The sequence below is a fragment of the Euprymna scolopes genome, chromosome 8 (genome assembly GCF_053919585.1).
Source record: "Euprymna scolopes isolate OS-2025 chromosome 8, ASM5391958v1, whole genome shotgun sequence".
Lineage (NCBI taxonomy): Eukaryota > Metazoa > Mollusca > Cephalopoda > Sepiida > Sepiolidae > Euprymna > Euprymna scolopes.
In genome coordinates, this window is record NC_136489.1 from 139,797,323 (window position 1) to 139,813,266 (window position 15,944).

A 15,944-nucleotide genomic window follows, 5' to 3' on the forward strand; every position below is an offset into this window, starting at 1 on the left:
TCACTTCACTAATCTTTCATTATGAACTTTCCACACAAGAAAACACTTATGTTTATATTCCAAACACGTAAATAAATGTTGTTTATTTCAGAGAGTTCGTGTTCTTTGTCAAGTATTAATATTTTTCAGATTTTGTTTTTAGTTTTTATGTAGGGATATGGATTGGTGAAACCTTTCTATTAATCTACCATCTCGTTAAATTTACTTTTAATGATCCTACGGATACACTTCTACTTCTGACTTCAATAAAGTTGCGGCACACACAATCTCGGTCCTAAAAATGGATAAATCTCGATTATAAATTGGTTATCTAACTGAACCACATTTCCTATAAGTGGTGACTCTATCGTGAGTCCTACATATCTAACATTTGTTTATTGTTTCTATTCCATAGGTGTGGGTGGAGGTAATTTAGCTCATTAAAGCCTAACCATAAGTTATAGTCGTTTTCTTAACACAATAACTGTAGAATGTATTATTAACGTTCCCAAGTGCAAGTGTCTTTATCTAAAAAAACAAAAAATTAATTTCTCCAAAAAGCATATCTAAAAAGCCAATGATTTCAATTTCATAGGGAAAGTCTTTACTTCACTGCTAAGAAAACTAGGGTCTGCCAAACGATTGTGAAAAATGGACCTCATGTTTCCATGACGTCAGATTTGGGTTAACTATACGAACTATGGAAAAGCAGAAGTGACTTAATGATTTTTTAAAACCTTTGTTTATCTTCTTCAAACTGCAATTAATAATTAATCTTTGTAATTTTGCTAGGTTTTAAGATTTACACAGTTTAACGATTAATATTATCAGCACTTGTATATTAAATATGAAATACGGTTTTACTAAATATGTACGACTGTTAATTACTAGCTTCCATACTTTTGTACGATAAAACGAGACAAACAAAATATGAGGGGGGGCTACAAAATGCTTAATATTTGTGCAATAATATTTTCAAATCGGTTTTAATCGGGAGATAAAATAGCTGACAAGAGCCATCTTTATATTAAAACTTTAAAAACAATTTAAACACAATTAATTAAAAATCTATGTTCAAATAATGGAATTTTAATCATTTTAATCTTTTAAAAATTAATTAATAGTTATGAAGTTTCTTTTTCTTGGCAATTCAACTGATTATAATTCGAATTATTAATTCGAAAAAACGCTATTAAAAAAAAAATAATATTAAATTATATCATTTTTTTAATTGCAACTATAAATAAGTTAAATAAATAATTCATAGTTAATTGCAACTATAAATAAGTTAAAGTTTTGTTCAATACGTGTATTTAAATTAAAAAAATATATATGTTTTACTTATTTGAACTCTTATGTTTCATAATAAATAGAAATTTCGATAGATTTAAATATACTTTGTTCAAAATTCGAAAAAATAAATAGGGAGGGGGCACGCACTAAAAAAAAATATTTCCCCTCGTATATTTTATGGAAACTGCATTTTATATGTAATTTCATTCTAACATGGATAAGTATCGAAAATTTGATCATTAGCTGATTTTTGCTAGATTTATTAAACACGGGTATGTTTTCTCATTCGAAATGCTTACTAAATGGGAACGTTATTTTAAAGCATCAATTATGTAAACAGGATTTTCGTCACGCAATTTTATTATTTTCCTACGATGAAAAAAATTTTTTTTTTAATTATTACTAGTTTATTTTGCCCTTCTTTTAAATGGTACAAAAGTTATATTGATAATATTAATTTATAATAAAGTTACATCATTTTACATACGGGTGAGGGTAATTCTGTGGTGACTTTTGGAGGTGCCTCAAGTAAACAATGTAAAATTAGGCACTTGTACAGTTTAATCAAGACATAAAAAAAAAAAATGAAAATATCGAAAAACGTTATATTGTACGTATCCGTTTTGAACTGAAGATCTCCGAAAAAAATGTCACTTAATTTGATCGAGTAGTTTTTTTTTTTTTTTTTTACAGCGGAAAAACACGTTTTTATGAGATCGCGTTGAAGGCAGTCATCTAAGAATTTTTCTTAATTTTTGTTTGGAGTTTAGAAACGCCACGGGAGATAACTCCAGTTAAAGCGTCAATACTTCCTCCCCATCTTTAATACGAGCTTTTCTTCCTAAAAATCGGACCTTTCGCTAGGTATCATAACAAATTGTTTTTTAGCTGTAAAATAAAAACTACTTGATGAAATTAAGTGAAATTTTTTTACCGGAGAACTTCATTCCATAACGGATACGTACAATTTAAACTTTTTTTTTTTCGATATTTTCATTTTTTTAATGTCTTGATTAAACTAAGTACCCAAAATTATTTAACATAAGAGGCAAATATTTGAGAGCTAATATCTTCAATATAGCTATTTTGTTCCTCTATATAGAATTAATAAAGAAAATTTTTCCATTTGGGCATTTTGTTTCTAAACGTGGGGTTTCAATTTCTAATTTGGCCTTTTTGGGACTTTTTGCTTAAAAAAAAATGGCTTTTATTTCTGTTTGGCAACCCTGTTAGTACTTCATTTAGCACTTCCGGTTGTCTCATTGTCTTTGTAAATATGGTCGAATTTTTTTTTTTTTTTTTTTTTTTTTTCTCTCACTCTTTTCTGTTTTGAAATTTTAACACAAGGGAATCACTTATAACAGCTGACGCGTTTGCTCTTTTTTCTCGGATCTAGTCAAAGTGGTGATGGAATTTAAATTCACTCTGAAATAGTTTTCTTTTTAAAATAAGTTCATGTTAATTTTGTATTATATTTTCTAAAATAAATTTGTAAAAAATTCATTGATTTTTTTTTTTTTTTTAATTCAGAAAATTAAATACGTAAATACGTTTTCTATTTTAATATAACGTGGCTTTTTAATAAGTTCCGGTTTTTTTTTCTACCATTTGATTTAGCGGTGGAAATTGAATCTCTTCAATTGGAGGAAGAAAATAACACGCCAGATCCAGCATGTCTTCTCTATCGCAACTCTACTCTGATTTGAATAAATTCAACCAAAGTCAGGAATATGAGAGAGCGATTAAAGTCACAAACAGAAGTAAGTAAATTATATATAATCAACTTTGCTATATTATAACGATGACAAAATTAGTTTTAGTTAGCCGGTAAGAACTATTTACGATTCGCTGATCTGTTTTTCTTTTATGGAAATTCTTTCGTAATAAGGTTTACCAAAATACAATTTTTGGTATTTGTTTTACGACCTGCCCCAGAGTAGTATATACCCCCTCCCCCAACCTCGAAAGCCGTTCTTAACATTGGGGGAGGGGTATTAAAAAAAATGGAGAGGTGGTAAAAATACCGGTGCTAGTGCAGTAGTGCACTGCACTGATCCGCGCTATTTTTTAAATCGTATTTCCAAGTTCAGTTAAAGTTTTATGTTTTTTTATTCAGTTGTAAGGTTGAAGTATAGAATACGCACAAAACACCCTCCCCTCCCCATGTTAAGAATGGCTTTTTAAATGTTATTATTTACGTCCGGATCACTCTTTGTACTAATACCAAAATACCCAATTTTTTTTCTTGTATTTCTTTTTTTCTCAATAAAAAAGTTAAATTTTTAATGGAATGTTGAGGAGCGAGCGGTATTCTATCTCGATTTAATGTGCAAAACCGATATGACCGACCCCCCCCCCCCGATTTTTCAACATTAAAAAAAAAATTGTCTGAGAATTGTTAAAACGTTTTAATTCCACCGGTAGGATCATTAAAAAATTTTCATTTTAGTAGAAATAAATTTAGTCAATGTGCACTGCAAAACTGCACTGGTTGTTCGAACCTTCAAAGGGTGTTTATTCCGAAAGCCGTTCTTAACATGGGGAGGCTGAGGATGTTTATTCCGAAAGATATTTTCTTATTTTCAATCTCTCCGTAATCAACTTCTTAAAGGTAAGTCTACGGGAAGTGCACGTTCACCATAAATTTTTTATGAAGAAAATCATTATTATTGCCCAATGGTAAACTACCATCACCTCAATCCAATTTACTTTCTCCAATTTTTATTTTTTTTCTGTTTTATCATTTTAATCGTTTGCACTTTATTGTTTTTATCTGAAAAATATTGTTAAATAAAAAGTTCGTATTAAAAACTATGTGTTAACATTAAAAAGTATTGTTGTTTCACACTGACATCAGTGTCGGATCGTCTGTTCTTCGTCAGTAGGAGAAGGCAATTATAATTTTTGCACCCTTTTTTTTTGGAGGTAGATTTTCTTCACATTAAAAACCAATTTTGTTTCTAACTCTGCCCTTAAAGGGAGGCAAATCTATAGGGACTTTAGATCCCTGCCTTCGGCTAACAATAGCATCAAAGTCTAGAATCTGTTTTATCCTCGGTCTCGATTTGAGCAATTTAAAATTTTTTTTATTTATGTCTCAATCCAGAATGCCTCAATATGGAGAGTTGTATATCCTTACAACTTTCTTTGCCCTCGTGAGGAGGCAAGTAAATATGCATGTTAAATGCAATGTTAAATATAAAACGACAGTAAAGAAGATAGCTTAGATAGATGCTCTTCCTTTTTTTTATGTGAAACATCTTTGTTCGTTTTTAATTATTTACATATTGTGAAGATCAGGAAAAGTAACATGTTTTGATAGACGTCTGAAACACTGGCCATATGTTGTGATTGTCCTCCGTGTGATGATGGTCCATTAACAAAACCATTTATATTTTAAACCAATTTTGTTAACTTAGTTACAGGAAAAAAAAAAAAAAAAACCTGCTTTTCAGCCCAAGCTGTGAATTCGATTTTGATTTTATGTTTGCAGATTTTTTATTATGTAGAAAAGTAACATTTCAAGTTGTAGTAAAACTAAAACTACCGTCAACTATAAGTTTTAGGGAATTTATAAGTTTTATGGCAGCGAACTTGAACGAGACCCCCCCCCCCCGTCGTAACTTTCATATTAGCAGGATTTTTTTGGTGCTAATGCAGAGTGATCCGCTAGGTGTAACCGAATTGGTTAACCTGTACGGATAGGGTCCCGACGTCAGGTTCGGGGAAAAGCCGTCTGACATAAACGGTGTCGAGGCAGAAAATTACCCTAACCCTAAAACCACTTCAGCATGGATTTGACAAGCATGAGCAAATTTTGGAGTTGTTACAATGTGTGAAGAAAAGGATTAATGATTGCTTGAAAAGAGAAGGATCAGCGTGCACTTACCTTGAATACTAACCAAGAATTGTTGTTGTTATTCACCCTTTTAAAGTTCTTTTTTAGTGCTCCGGATCATGTGATAGTTAATCATCTGATCCTTCCATTATATAAGAGGGGAAATTCCCTTGTCTTTTTTCTCTTTCTTTCACCACAAGTTGATTCGGTTGCCGGCGATTGAACATAAATCTCTTTCTCTTTCGTCGATACTACAAGACGGTTACGTCGCGGAAGAGGGCAATTCTTTCGCAACCTAAGGTAAGTGCATTGCTCCCTTCTCAATCTGAGCGGTCATTGATTCTTTTCTGGAAATTAATTTTTTCACATATTTGCGAAAGAAACCCTATACTAATATGGATGTTAGTCAACCAGATTTAAGGAAGAGAATTTCTCCTCTTTGGACTAAAATCCGAACGATTCTGGAGATGGTCAATCTGGAGGATGAACTTTGTTAAATCATTCTCTGCACTGCAGAAATCGGTGGAGGAATATTTGACTGAAGTAGACATGTGTCAGTGAAATCCAACTTCAATCTTCTGAGGGAGAGGATTGGATTCAAATTGAGAAAGAGTCTCTTGCACACCCTCTGAGATTCTGAAGAGAATTAGAGCATCTTGAGTTAAAGCTCCTCCCAGTGGCCATGGACTCTGAGTCTTCTTCCATATTCCCCAGAAGTTGGAAGAGTTGGGACCTCATTTACTGTAAAACCACCTCCATCCACCTTCGATGGATTGGACATGCAATCTAACCCTATGAGCTTCAAGGATTTTTTATCACGTTTTGAGAATTGTGTAGCTGGCATGGCCAATGATGCTGAAAGGCTGAATTTTTTTAAGTGTTCACTGTCTGGCCGATCCCTGTTGTTGATTAATCATCTTTCCATCAGCAACAGAAATTATAAGGTAGCTCTTTCGGTCCTAAAGAGTGAATACCTTGATGAAGATGAAATCATAGATAACATCTTCCAAGACATATTAGACTTTTCCTATAAACAGGACAGATCCATTACTGCCTTGGCTAACTACATATCCAAAGTAGCTTCCCTTTTGGTTGAGTTGGAGGGCTCCTTCGACTGTTTGTTTTCAGACGACCTTTCTTCTGGGGCTCAGCTTATGGCCAAGATTCTCTTTGCAAAATTCTCTAAGGAGGTCAAGGGAGAGTTGATCCTAATTTCTGGTAAGAGACTCCCCACCTTGTCATCAATTCTGAGAGATACTAAAGAAGCTGTTAAATGTCTCCTTATTAAGGGGGATAAGATTGTAATACTATGCGGGGGGGGGGCTTAGAGAATGTACCTTCAAAGCCAAGATTCGGTACCTCACAGAGAGATTCCTTTCTTCAGTCCAACTCAGCCTATAGCATTCATGGCGGAAAATTCTCTAGCCTTCCCCCTGTTTTGTGTGTTACCTTTCTTTGGTAGGGGTGACAAAAGTGTTTCCGTCAACTGTTTATTGGACACAGGCAGTGGGCGGACTTATTTGTCCAGTAAGGACTTGAACCCCCTCGATCACTTGGAATCCATTGGACATGATTGTGAAATCAGGCTGACTACCATCCTTGGAGATTGCGAAAGGCATTTTAAAGAGGTAGCATTGGAGGCTAGCATTAGATCCTGTTGTCCATTTTCCCTGACGATGTTGGTACACGAAAATATTGATATTGATACACATCGAGAATCTGGATTTTATTTTGGATGAATTTGAATGCCTCAAATGTCCCTTAGCGGCCAGATTTGACAGAGGTACAAATTTTATTCCAACTCATGGAATAATGTGGCTGGATGTTATTCAGCATTTAGGGAGCCTCCAACTGGTTCCTTGTTTGCTTGGACAAGCATTTTTGACTTGTTCCCTTCGGTGAGGTGAAACAGTTTTTACATACTGACCATTCTCTGGACAAGAACTCAGAATGCCTTACCTTCGATGCTGTAGTTGCGTCGACTGCTGAAGTCAATGCATCTCACCTATATTTTGTGCTGGAGTCTCGGGGTACCTATGAAGACCCTCTAAGTGATTTCTTCCCTGAAAGTGATGTACAAAGGAGAAGATGTTCAGTGTAGAGTCACTGGGTATTGAAGAACAGGAAGTGTCTAATTATGATGAACAAAAGATTGCTCTCTTTCAACAGTCTATTTCATTCAAGGATAACAAATATTATGTTCAGTTGCCATCGGAGGACGATAAGATCTCGTGTTCCTTTCAACCATGCAGTGGCTTTGCGAATATTGGAATGTGTCGTGCAGAGATTGGAGAAGAGGCAACTTTATCATGAATATTTGAAGGTTTTCTATCAGCAGGAATGGGATGGAATTATAGAGGAGATTTTCGTGCCTCAACGGTTCGGAGAATTTGTCTGGATTCCGCACAGGCCTGTCCTGAAATCGGACCCTACCTCCACCACTAAGATTCGGCCAGTGTTCAACTGCTGCCTCAAAGTTGGTGATTCTCCTTCCCTTAACGAGGCTACCTACCAGGGAATAAATCTCACTAGTGACCTACTAGATTTGTTATTTACCTTTCATGCTAATAAGCACGTCGTGTTAGCAGATATCAAGAAGGCCTTCTTAATGATCCGTCTGAAGCTTGAATCGGACAGGAATAAGTTCTGTTTTTTCCTAAAAGAAGGAGGTCGCCTACGCTGCTTCAGATATAACAATTATTTTGGGTATGCCTCTAGTCCATTTATATTAAATTATGTCCTTAAATACCATGCAGCTCAGTTTCCCATGGATAATTGTAGATCCATGATGGAGAATCGGTTTTACGTGGATAATTTGGTTATGTCGCACGATGATCCAAATGAACTGTGCCAGTTATATACTCTCACCCGGGAACGATTGCGTCAGGGAGGATTCGAACTGCAGTCCTGTAATTCTAACCATGTGGCGATTCGAAACAAAATGCAGGAGCATGGTTCCCTGAATGACCATGGCAACAAATGGGAGAAGGTGCTCGGATATAGATACTGGACACTTTTCGTGTAGCAGCTGTTGAGTGTGACTCTAGTGCCTTTATAAAGAGGCGGATCCTCAGCGAGACAGCTAGAGTCTATGACCCGTTATCATTGTGCCTACCAGTTTCATTATGTGGCTGTATTTTGTTGAGTGAACTTTGAAAGAAGGGATTGGGATGGGATACAACAGTCCCACTGGAATACTTGTCCTTATGGAAGAAGCTTTCCCTTGATCTCTCTGAGCTGGAGACTGTCTCCTTCCCCAGAAGAGCACTCAGCGAGAATGAAGCTGGCAAACTTTTTCTTTTCTGCGATGCATCTCCAGAGGCATATGGCTTCGCAGCATATGTAGTGCAAAATTGCCAATCTGGTCTGGTGTTTGCAAAAGATAGGGTGGCTCCCTTGAAAAAGAAAACTGTACCCACCTTAGAACTTATGGCCATGTTTTTGGCTCTCCGGTGCCTGCCTACTTTGTTGAAGAATTTTGGAGGGTTCTCTCCTTCTGAGATTCATGTAGCCACAGATTCGCAGGTGGTTCTCTCTTGGCTGATTTCCGGAACAATTGTAAGCAGAAACCTCTTTGCCCGGAATAGGCTGAAGGACATCCAACAGATGAGTGCCAAATTGGAAGCCACACTAGGTTTCTTGCCCTCATTTCGTTATGTCCCAACGACTGAGAATCCTGCCGATTTGATCACTAGGGGGTTAACTTTGAAAAGGTTCAAGGCTTGCCTTCAATTCTGGTGTTCTGGTCTGGATTAGTTAAGTAGCGGGATCAGTCCATGGGCTGCACAGCAGTTGCCATGCCTCAGTCAGCACAGCCAAGTGGTGGCCCGTTCTTCTTGGAATGCTGTCATCCTACAGGGAGAAGAACCACCTACAGTTCTTCCCCTTGAAAGATTTTCTTCCTTGACCAAGCTATTGAGAGTGACTTCCTTGGTCCTCAGATTCATCCATCGGCTGCGTCAATTAGAAGTTGACACGGAAAGACTTGCAGCCGTTCTGCTGATGAAATCCATGCAGCGCCAGACATATGCTGAGGAACTAGCATTCCTGCTGGATTCCTCAGGTAGGCCAGTTCCGGGATTAGTGCATGACCTCGACCTGTTCATTGATGGTGAGGGTCTTATCAGGTCAGGTAGCAGAATTGCGAGGTCTCTCCAGTTCGACACGGAAGTTAAGCACCCTGTTCTGTTAGCAAAATATCATCCAGTAACTCGGCTTATAATAATGGATGCGTATACAAGGTGTCAACACTTGGGGGTTGCATCCACTCTGGCAGAGTTAAGACGGCGTGGTTACTGGGTGCCCAAGGGCAGACAAGCAGTGAAAACAGTCCTGGCTTCATGTGCACTGTACCGCAAGTACAATGCCAGACAGGTATTGCCCCCCAATGTGGCCAGCTTACCTGCTTAAACTGGAGGTTTCCTTCAAACACATGGGAGTAGATTTTACGGGCCACCTTTGGGTTAAGGAAGGGGCTAAGGTGTCTCAGTATCAGGGCTGTACATGTTGAGCTGGTACCAGACATGAGCATAGCGTGTTGGCCTTTTTGCAGGCTTTGGTACGTTTTACAAACCTCCATGGCGTTCCAACAGCCATTTACTGTGACAATGTTAAGACGTTCATAGGAGGTGGGCGGTTATTTAAGAGCCATGATTATCAACAGAAGTTTGGCTCTTGTCTGATTAAATTCTGTCCTATTCCTCTATTTTCGCCTTGGGTAGGAGGTGTCTGGGAGAGAAGTATTCAGACAATTAAAAATTGTCTGCATAAGGTGGTTGGTAGAGGTGAGATCGTGTTAAGAAAAGGATTAATGATTGCTCGAAAAGAGAAGGATCGGCGTGCACTTACCTTGAATACTAACCAAGAATTGTTGTTGTTATTCACCCTTTTAAAGTTCTTTTTTAGTGCTCCGGATCATGTGATAGTTAATCATCTGATCCTTCCATTATATAAGAGGGGAGATTCCCTTGTCTTTTTTCTCTTTCTTTCACCACAAGTTGATTCGGTTGCCGGCAATTGATCATAAATCTCTTTCTCTTTCGTCTGGCGAAGATACTACAAGACGGTTACGTTGCGGAAGAGGGTAATTCTTTCGCAACCTAAGGTAAGTGCATTGCTCCCTTCTCAATCTGAGCGGTCATTGATTCTTTTCTGGAAATTAATTTTTTCACATATGAGGCAAAATTTTCTTACGAGAAAATAACATCTTACGAAAAGAAGGAACAAAAATTATTTCACATGAAGAAATTATTAGCAACCCCAACAAAATTAAGGAGCCCCGGAATAATTGTGGAGATAGATGAAAGTCAGCGTCATAATAAAAAGAAAATACGGTACTCATGCACTTATTCATCCGTGCTGAAATAATGTTATTATTTAAATAGCAATACACATGGCCATTAAAACGCTTTGGATAATCACAGATTTCAAGGGGTTTCTGCTAAAATAGTCATATTTTAAAAACCAAAGCATTTTAAGTCTTCAAAATACTGCCGTTTTGTTCAGAAATGAATATACTTTCAAATGAATTAGTAAATAATAACATACATTATATATTTTTAGAGTTTTAAGCAAATAAAGTGATAAAAATGTGAGCATCATAAAACAGCGTTTTCGGTAAGATTTTGTAACGACCCTCCCTGATTTGTAAACATTCGTACCGTGTTTCTGTTAAGAATTTTTAATGAAATTTGGAAATTAGCCAAAGGAGATGTCATTTTTAATAATTTCGAGTGTCTGAAATTCATTTGACCACTCGTTTTTTGTTGTGTTAAAGAAAAGATTTCAAAATGATGAGTATTGGAAGTTTTGAAAAAAATTTTCTTCGGACACTCACTATTAAATAAAACAATCTTTTTATTATGTTTATTCGTTAAAAAGATGATTAGACAGGGTTTTCTCTAGTGGTACGTAGCAATTTAAAAACATAATATCCGAAAAAATCGTTATGAATTTGAATCAAGACTTCTGTAGTAGTAGTAGTGATAGTAGCAGCAGCGATAATATGGCGTAAACAGACGTTTGTTTTTGTTTATTTTTATTCCAAATCGATTTTTTTTTTTAATTGAAAATCTGGTTATAAAAAAATTTCTTACATGTTTAGTTAGAGCTATTTTGTTATCAACCATACAAATATTTTAAAAAATTGGGTAGTAGTAAATTTTAAAATATTTTAACAAGCGAAAATGTGAAATATGATTTTTGGTTCACGTGTACGAACGGTACACACACTTCTAATTTTCGTCCCTTAAAATGTTTTCAGTGAATTATTATCGAATAGAAACTAATCTACCCAATTATTAAAAAAAAAAAAATAAATAAAATAAAAATAATCAATATTTAAATATTTGTAGGAGGTGCTGCTAAATAACAATGGTAGGAAAAGACATGAAATGTAATTAAAAATCAAAATATCATTAATTCAAAATTTTTAACAATTTGTCAGTTTAACAAAAACTTGTTTCTTTTTTTATATTTAAATAGAATTTAAATACTTGATGTTTTTCCAAGCATCATGTTTTCTGTTAGAGGGATGTCACTTTTTTAAATAACATTTATTTTTGTCTGTTTGTCATAATTCTTGTAAAGTTTCACAATGGGTATCAAACACCCTCTTAAAAAAAAAAAAACTTAATTCTATGTCTAATCCTAGGTAAGAGTGGCAAGCCTCCTCCTAAAACCTTTAGCCTTAATAACGCTAAGTACAAGTGGCAGAGCTCCCCACTAAACAAACTTCCTCTGTGAGCTCATATAAATGTAAAAAAAAAAAGCATAAAAAACGTTTAAAGAAAAGTGCACGATTACCCCCCCCCCCAATAAATTGGTCAACTGTCCTAAAACGCTAGGATTGTCTTGAAATGGTGAATTATTTTACATTTATGTGAAACCAACTCCCACTCTAAATTCTAAAATTGTTTTTGTTTTGTTTCTATCAAGTCTTCAGGATGTTCACACATAATTTTCTTTAGCCCTATCATTAACCCAAAGTCAGAGTGGCAACCTCCCTACCTTCTCATAATTGCACAAAGACCCTTTTAAAACCACGCATAATCACCTTTTAGAAAACAAACAAACAACACCCAGGATTTATCTATCATAGGAAAAGGGGGGGGGGTAATTGCCCTAAGACGCTCGAATGATTCAAAATGAGAAATCATTTTACATTAAATTCTAAAATAATTTTTATCTTTTTATTAAAGTTTTTCAAGTTGTTCACATGTTCTATAAAGGTAGAATCACATATTTTGGAGAGGTGAACAGATGGGGAGGGGTAACAGAAGGTATTAATCTACAATAATACCAAAGAAATATTGCAATATATTCATTTTTAACCAATCCTAGATTTCGATTTCAGTTTTTGGCACATAAAATGCATTACAACTAAACTTTGAGTTCTCTAACTTTTCTTTTAATGAATACATGGTATTTTTAAGCAATCACAGCATATTTATGTGAATTTACTGCAGATTATTTGGAAACCATTCATTTCTGGAGATTTGCAATAGCATATTCATATTCCTTGCACAAAAATACACTGATATGGCAAATTTCATTGCTTAGTCTTGTGTTTTAACAAAGATATAGCATTTTTACTGAAAAAGTAGTGCAAAAAATGTGACAAAACGCATATGGAAAAAAAAAGAGGGAAAAATATCCAAACACGCAGGGCATAAAAATAGTCATAACTTCCTTGATTTTAATTGGATTTAAAAAATTTTAAAAGATTATTTCTTAACTTGTCAAGCTCTTTCTATATATACCAATATTGAAATATTTTAAGCCATTTAAATTTTTTCATGTGTATTGCTAATTTAAAAAGCCATTTTTAACATGGGGAGAGGAGGGTGTTTTGTACCTATTCTGTAAAGTGGGTTGTTTATTTTCTGTATGGAATATACTTCCAAAATAAACTATTAAAGTTGTTTAAAAAAATAATAGAAATATTTTTTATTTTTTAAAAAACAGTGTTTACAAAATGCCGGTGTGCCTTCATGCAGCCATTATTTTACATAATAAAATCAATTGAATTTTACAAGTTAAATATTTTTCAATTTTTAAACTTTAAAAATCTATCAAAACTTTTCTATTGGTTCAATTTTTATATTTTCAGGGTCAATGTGAAATTTTATGCTCTTTCCAATAAACCAAATATAATATTTTAGACAAACGTTTTTTTTTTTTCAAATTCACCCCCCCCCATTTTGAAATGTCTATTAAAATTTTAATAATTAATTTATGTACCAAAGTTTTACATATCACAAATTGAAGATAAAAGATCAATAAATAATATATTCAAGTTTAAAACAAAAAAGAATAGTTTTGTGCAAATTACCTTTAAAGTCAAAAGTTTAAAACCTTTTTTATTTTTTTAAAAAACACGTTTTTTTTTTGTTATTTTTTTAAATGAAACCTTATAATCTTATATTGCACAGAAAGTTTTGTTATATTACGAAAATTATTTCTTATTTCATTCGTTTTTTAGATATTAAAAAAAATAATTTACTCCATAAAGTGATCTTTAACTATATTAAATCAAAAACTCGTGTATTTCTTTGAGAAAAAAAAAAAAATTCAACTTTTTTTTTTAAGGCAAAAAATAAGTAAAATGTGATTAGTTTTCAGGTATGGAGGCACACATTTCTTTATATGTAAGCCTATAAAACAATAATAAAAAAACAAAAAAACTACTTCCGGTTTTGATAAAAACTTAAAATTTTTGCATCATGGCGGGATTTTCAAATAGGCGTTTAAAAAATTCTTTTATTTAAAAAATAAATGGATTTTAAAATATAAATATGGATAAATTCTGAACAATGAAGAATGGAACTAAACATTCAATAGTATTTTTTTTATAGGTAAATGAATTTTTGGAATTTATATTGATTTTTTTTTTTTCATAATCGACATAAGTTAAATTTCATTTATTTTCTTCAAATCTTTTTAAAGAAAACCGATTTAAACAAATATTGCATAATTTGCTATTAAATCTGTTATTTTTAAAAAATATTTGGTTTTTGCTCCTTTAATTGAAAAAAAAAATTAGGGTTAAATTTACATTTTTCAAGTAGTTATAAGCTTCAAAAAGATAGTTGAATTACTAGTTCTTATCATGTCATTTTTTATTGGCTGCTTCTGATACACCTAGTGATCCGCGCTATTTTTTAAATCGTATTTCCACGTTTAATTAAAGTTTTATGATGTTTTTTTATTCAATTGTAAAGTTAAAGTACAGAATAGGTACAAAACATCCTCCCCTCCCCATGTTAAGAATGGCTTTTAAATGTTATTTTGGCACAGATCACTCTCTGCATGAGTACCGATTTTCTTTTTTTTTTTTTTTCCTAAGTTTATTTAATGACTTTTAACATGGGGGATCACTTTAAAATGATAACGTTCTATTAAATGTTTCGTTTACGCCACAAAAATAGTTTAATAAGAAGAGTTTTGTTGATTGACTGATAAATGGGTGTCGGATTTTAACTGACTAAAGTGGGAGGGGGGGCGTTTTTGCAAGTCAATGTGTTAAACCTGAACTCGAAGAAGAAAAAAACGAAACTCTTACCTTGCGTGGTGAATCCTTCACGGCTTTTCTCGGTTATCTGGAGTTGCAACGAATTGCCTTGTTGCTTACGATGACAGATCGTCTTTGTAAAAGTAACTACGAAACGTATAACTGGATTGAACAAAAAGACCAACAACACATATCAACGATAGGGGTGTTTTTATAACCCACTAGTTGATTCTATGCAAATGTTAAGTCCGACCCACGTGAGTGGACAACAAACAACCACTATTATAAAATCAGTCGACCAAGCACTTTCAAACCTTTTGCTTGAATGACTGCCACACAGAATTCCATTGCTTCACCCCTCCACATCGAGTTCCATTAAGTAAAAATTACCACACATTCTGATATCAAAAAAGAAAAGTCTTTTACAGGATGTGAGATAGAGGGAAAGAGAAGGGAATTCATCATTTTTTAGCCAAAGTTTTTAAGGTCTTTTTATGCACCAGAAATTTCTGGTTCCTTTTAGACCCCTAACAAACTGGGTCTACCCCGACACCTTGACCTGCAAGTTCGACAATACCATTCTTCTTCTGGGAGTGCATCTACTAGGCTCACACAACCGAAGTGAAACCAGTCATTACACTGATCACAAACCACCATTGGTCTGAAATCTTCCGATTTATTACATGCAAGGCAAATCCAGATTCTAACACTCTCATCAGGTCTGCCAGCAACCATTGTAAGAAAGTAATAAAGAATGCAAGAGAGTTGTATGCTCAATCTGTTAAGTCAAAGTAGCTGAACAGCAGCTTGGTTCCCACCAGTTTTGGCAAATAGCAAACAGAATCCTGAACAGAAGCGTGTGCTCCATCTCAACTATTATCAATGGACCTGAGGTAATCTCGTCAGCATCAGACAAAGCCAAACTCTTTGTCAAGAACTTTGCAGCTAATTCTACCCTTTGCGATCAAGGCCACCAACCAATATTTCCTCCTGTATCAGCGATCAAGGCAACCAACCAATATTTCCTCCTGTATCAGAAAACACGCTATGTGATATACGTATATCTGTACGTGATGTTGCCAAGCTAATCAAAAACCTTGATTCCAGTAAAGCAACTGGCCCTGACAGTATTCCAATTATAGTACTCAAAAAACTTCAACCTGAACTAGCGCCCATACTTACAAAACTGTTTAAACGTTGTCTTAAGGAGAATAGCTTCCCATCTCCCTGGAAAATTTCATCAGTATGCACTGTATTTAAGAATTCAGGTGATCGCTCATCCCCCTCTCAGTACAGGCCAATAAGTCTCCTGTGCGTCATGAG

At 34.6% G+C, this 15,944-nt stretch overlaps 1 protein-coding gene across 2 annotated transcripts in view; it reads left to right on the forward strand.

Annotated features, from left to right (window-relative positions):
• The first annotated feature begins 2,019 nt into the window (after positions 1-2,019).
• LOC145283786 (signal recognition particle subunit SRP72-like) overlaps positions 2,020-15,944 on the forward strand; it is a 208,321-nt gene continuing 194,396 nt past the window's right edge. Inside the window, exons 1-2 of one of the 2 annotated variants that reach the window (XM_080132853.1) lie at positions 2,020-2,136; positions 2,890-3,032. In XM_080132853.1, coding sequence (XP_079988979.1) covers positions 2,945-3,032 — 88 coding nt within the window. In that variant the 5' untranslated portion in view covers positions 2,020-2,136; positions 2,890-2,944. Of the gene's footprint in view, positions 2,137-2,585; positions 2,677-2,889; positions 3,033-15,944 lie in introns of those variants that run through there. The other variant, XM_080132852.1, reaches the window with a different exon arrangement.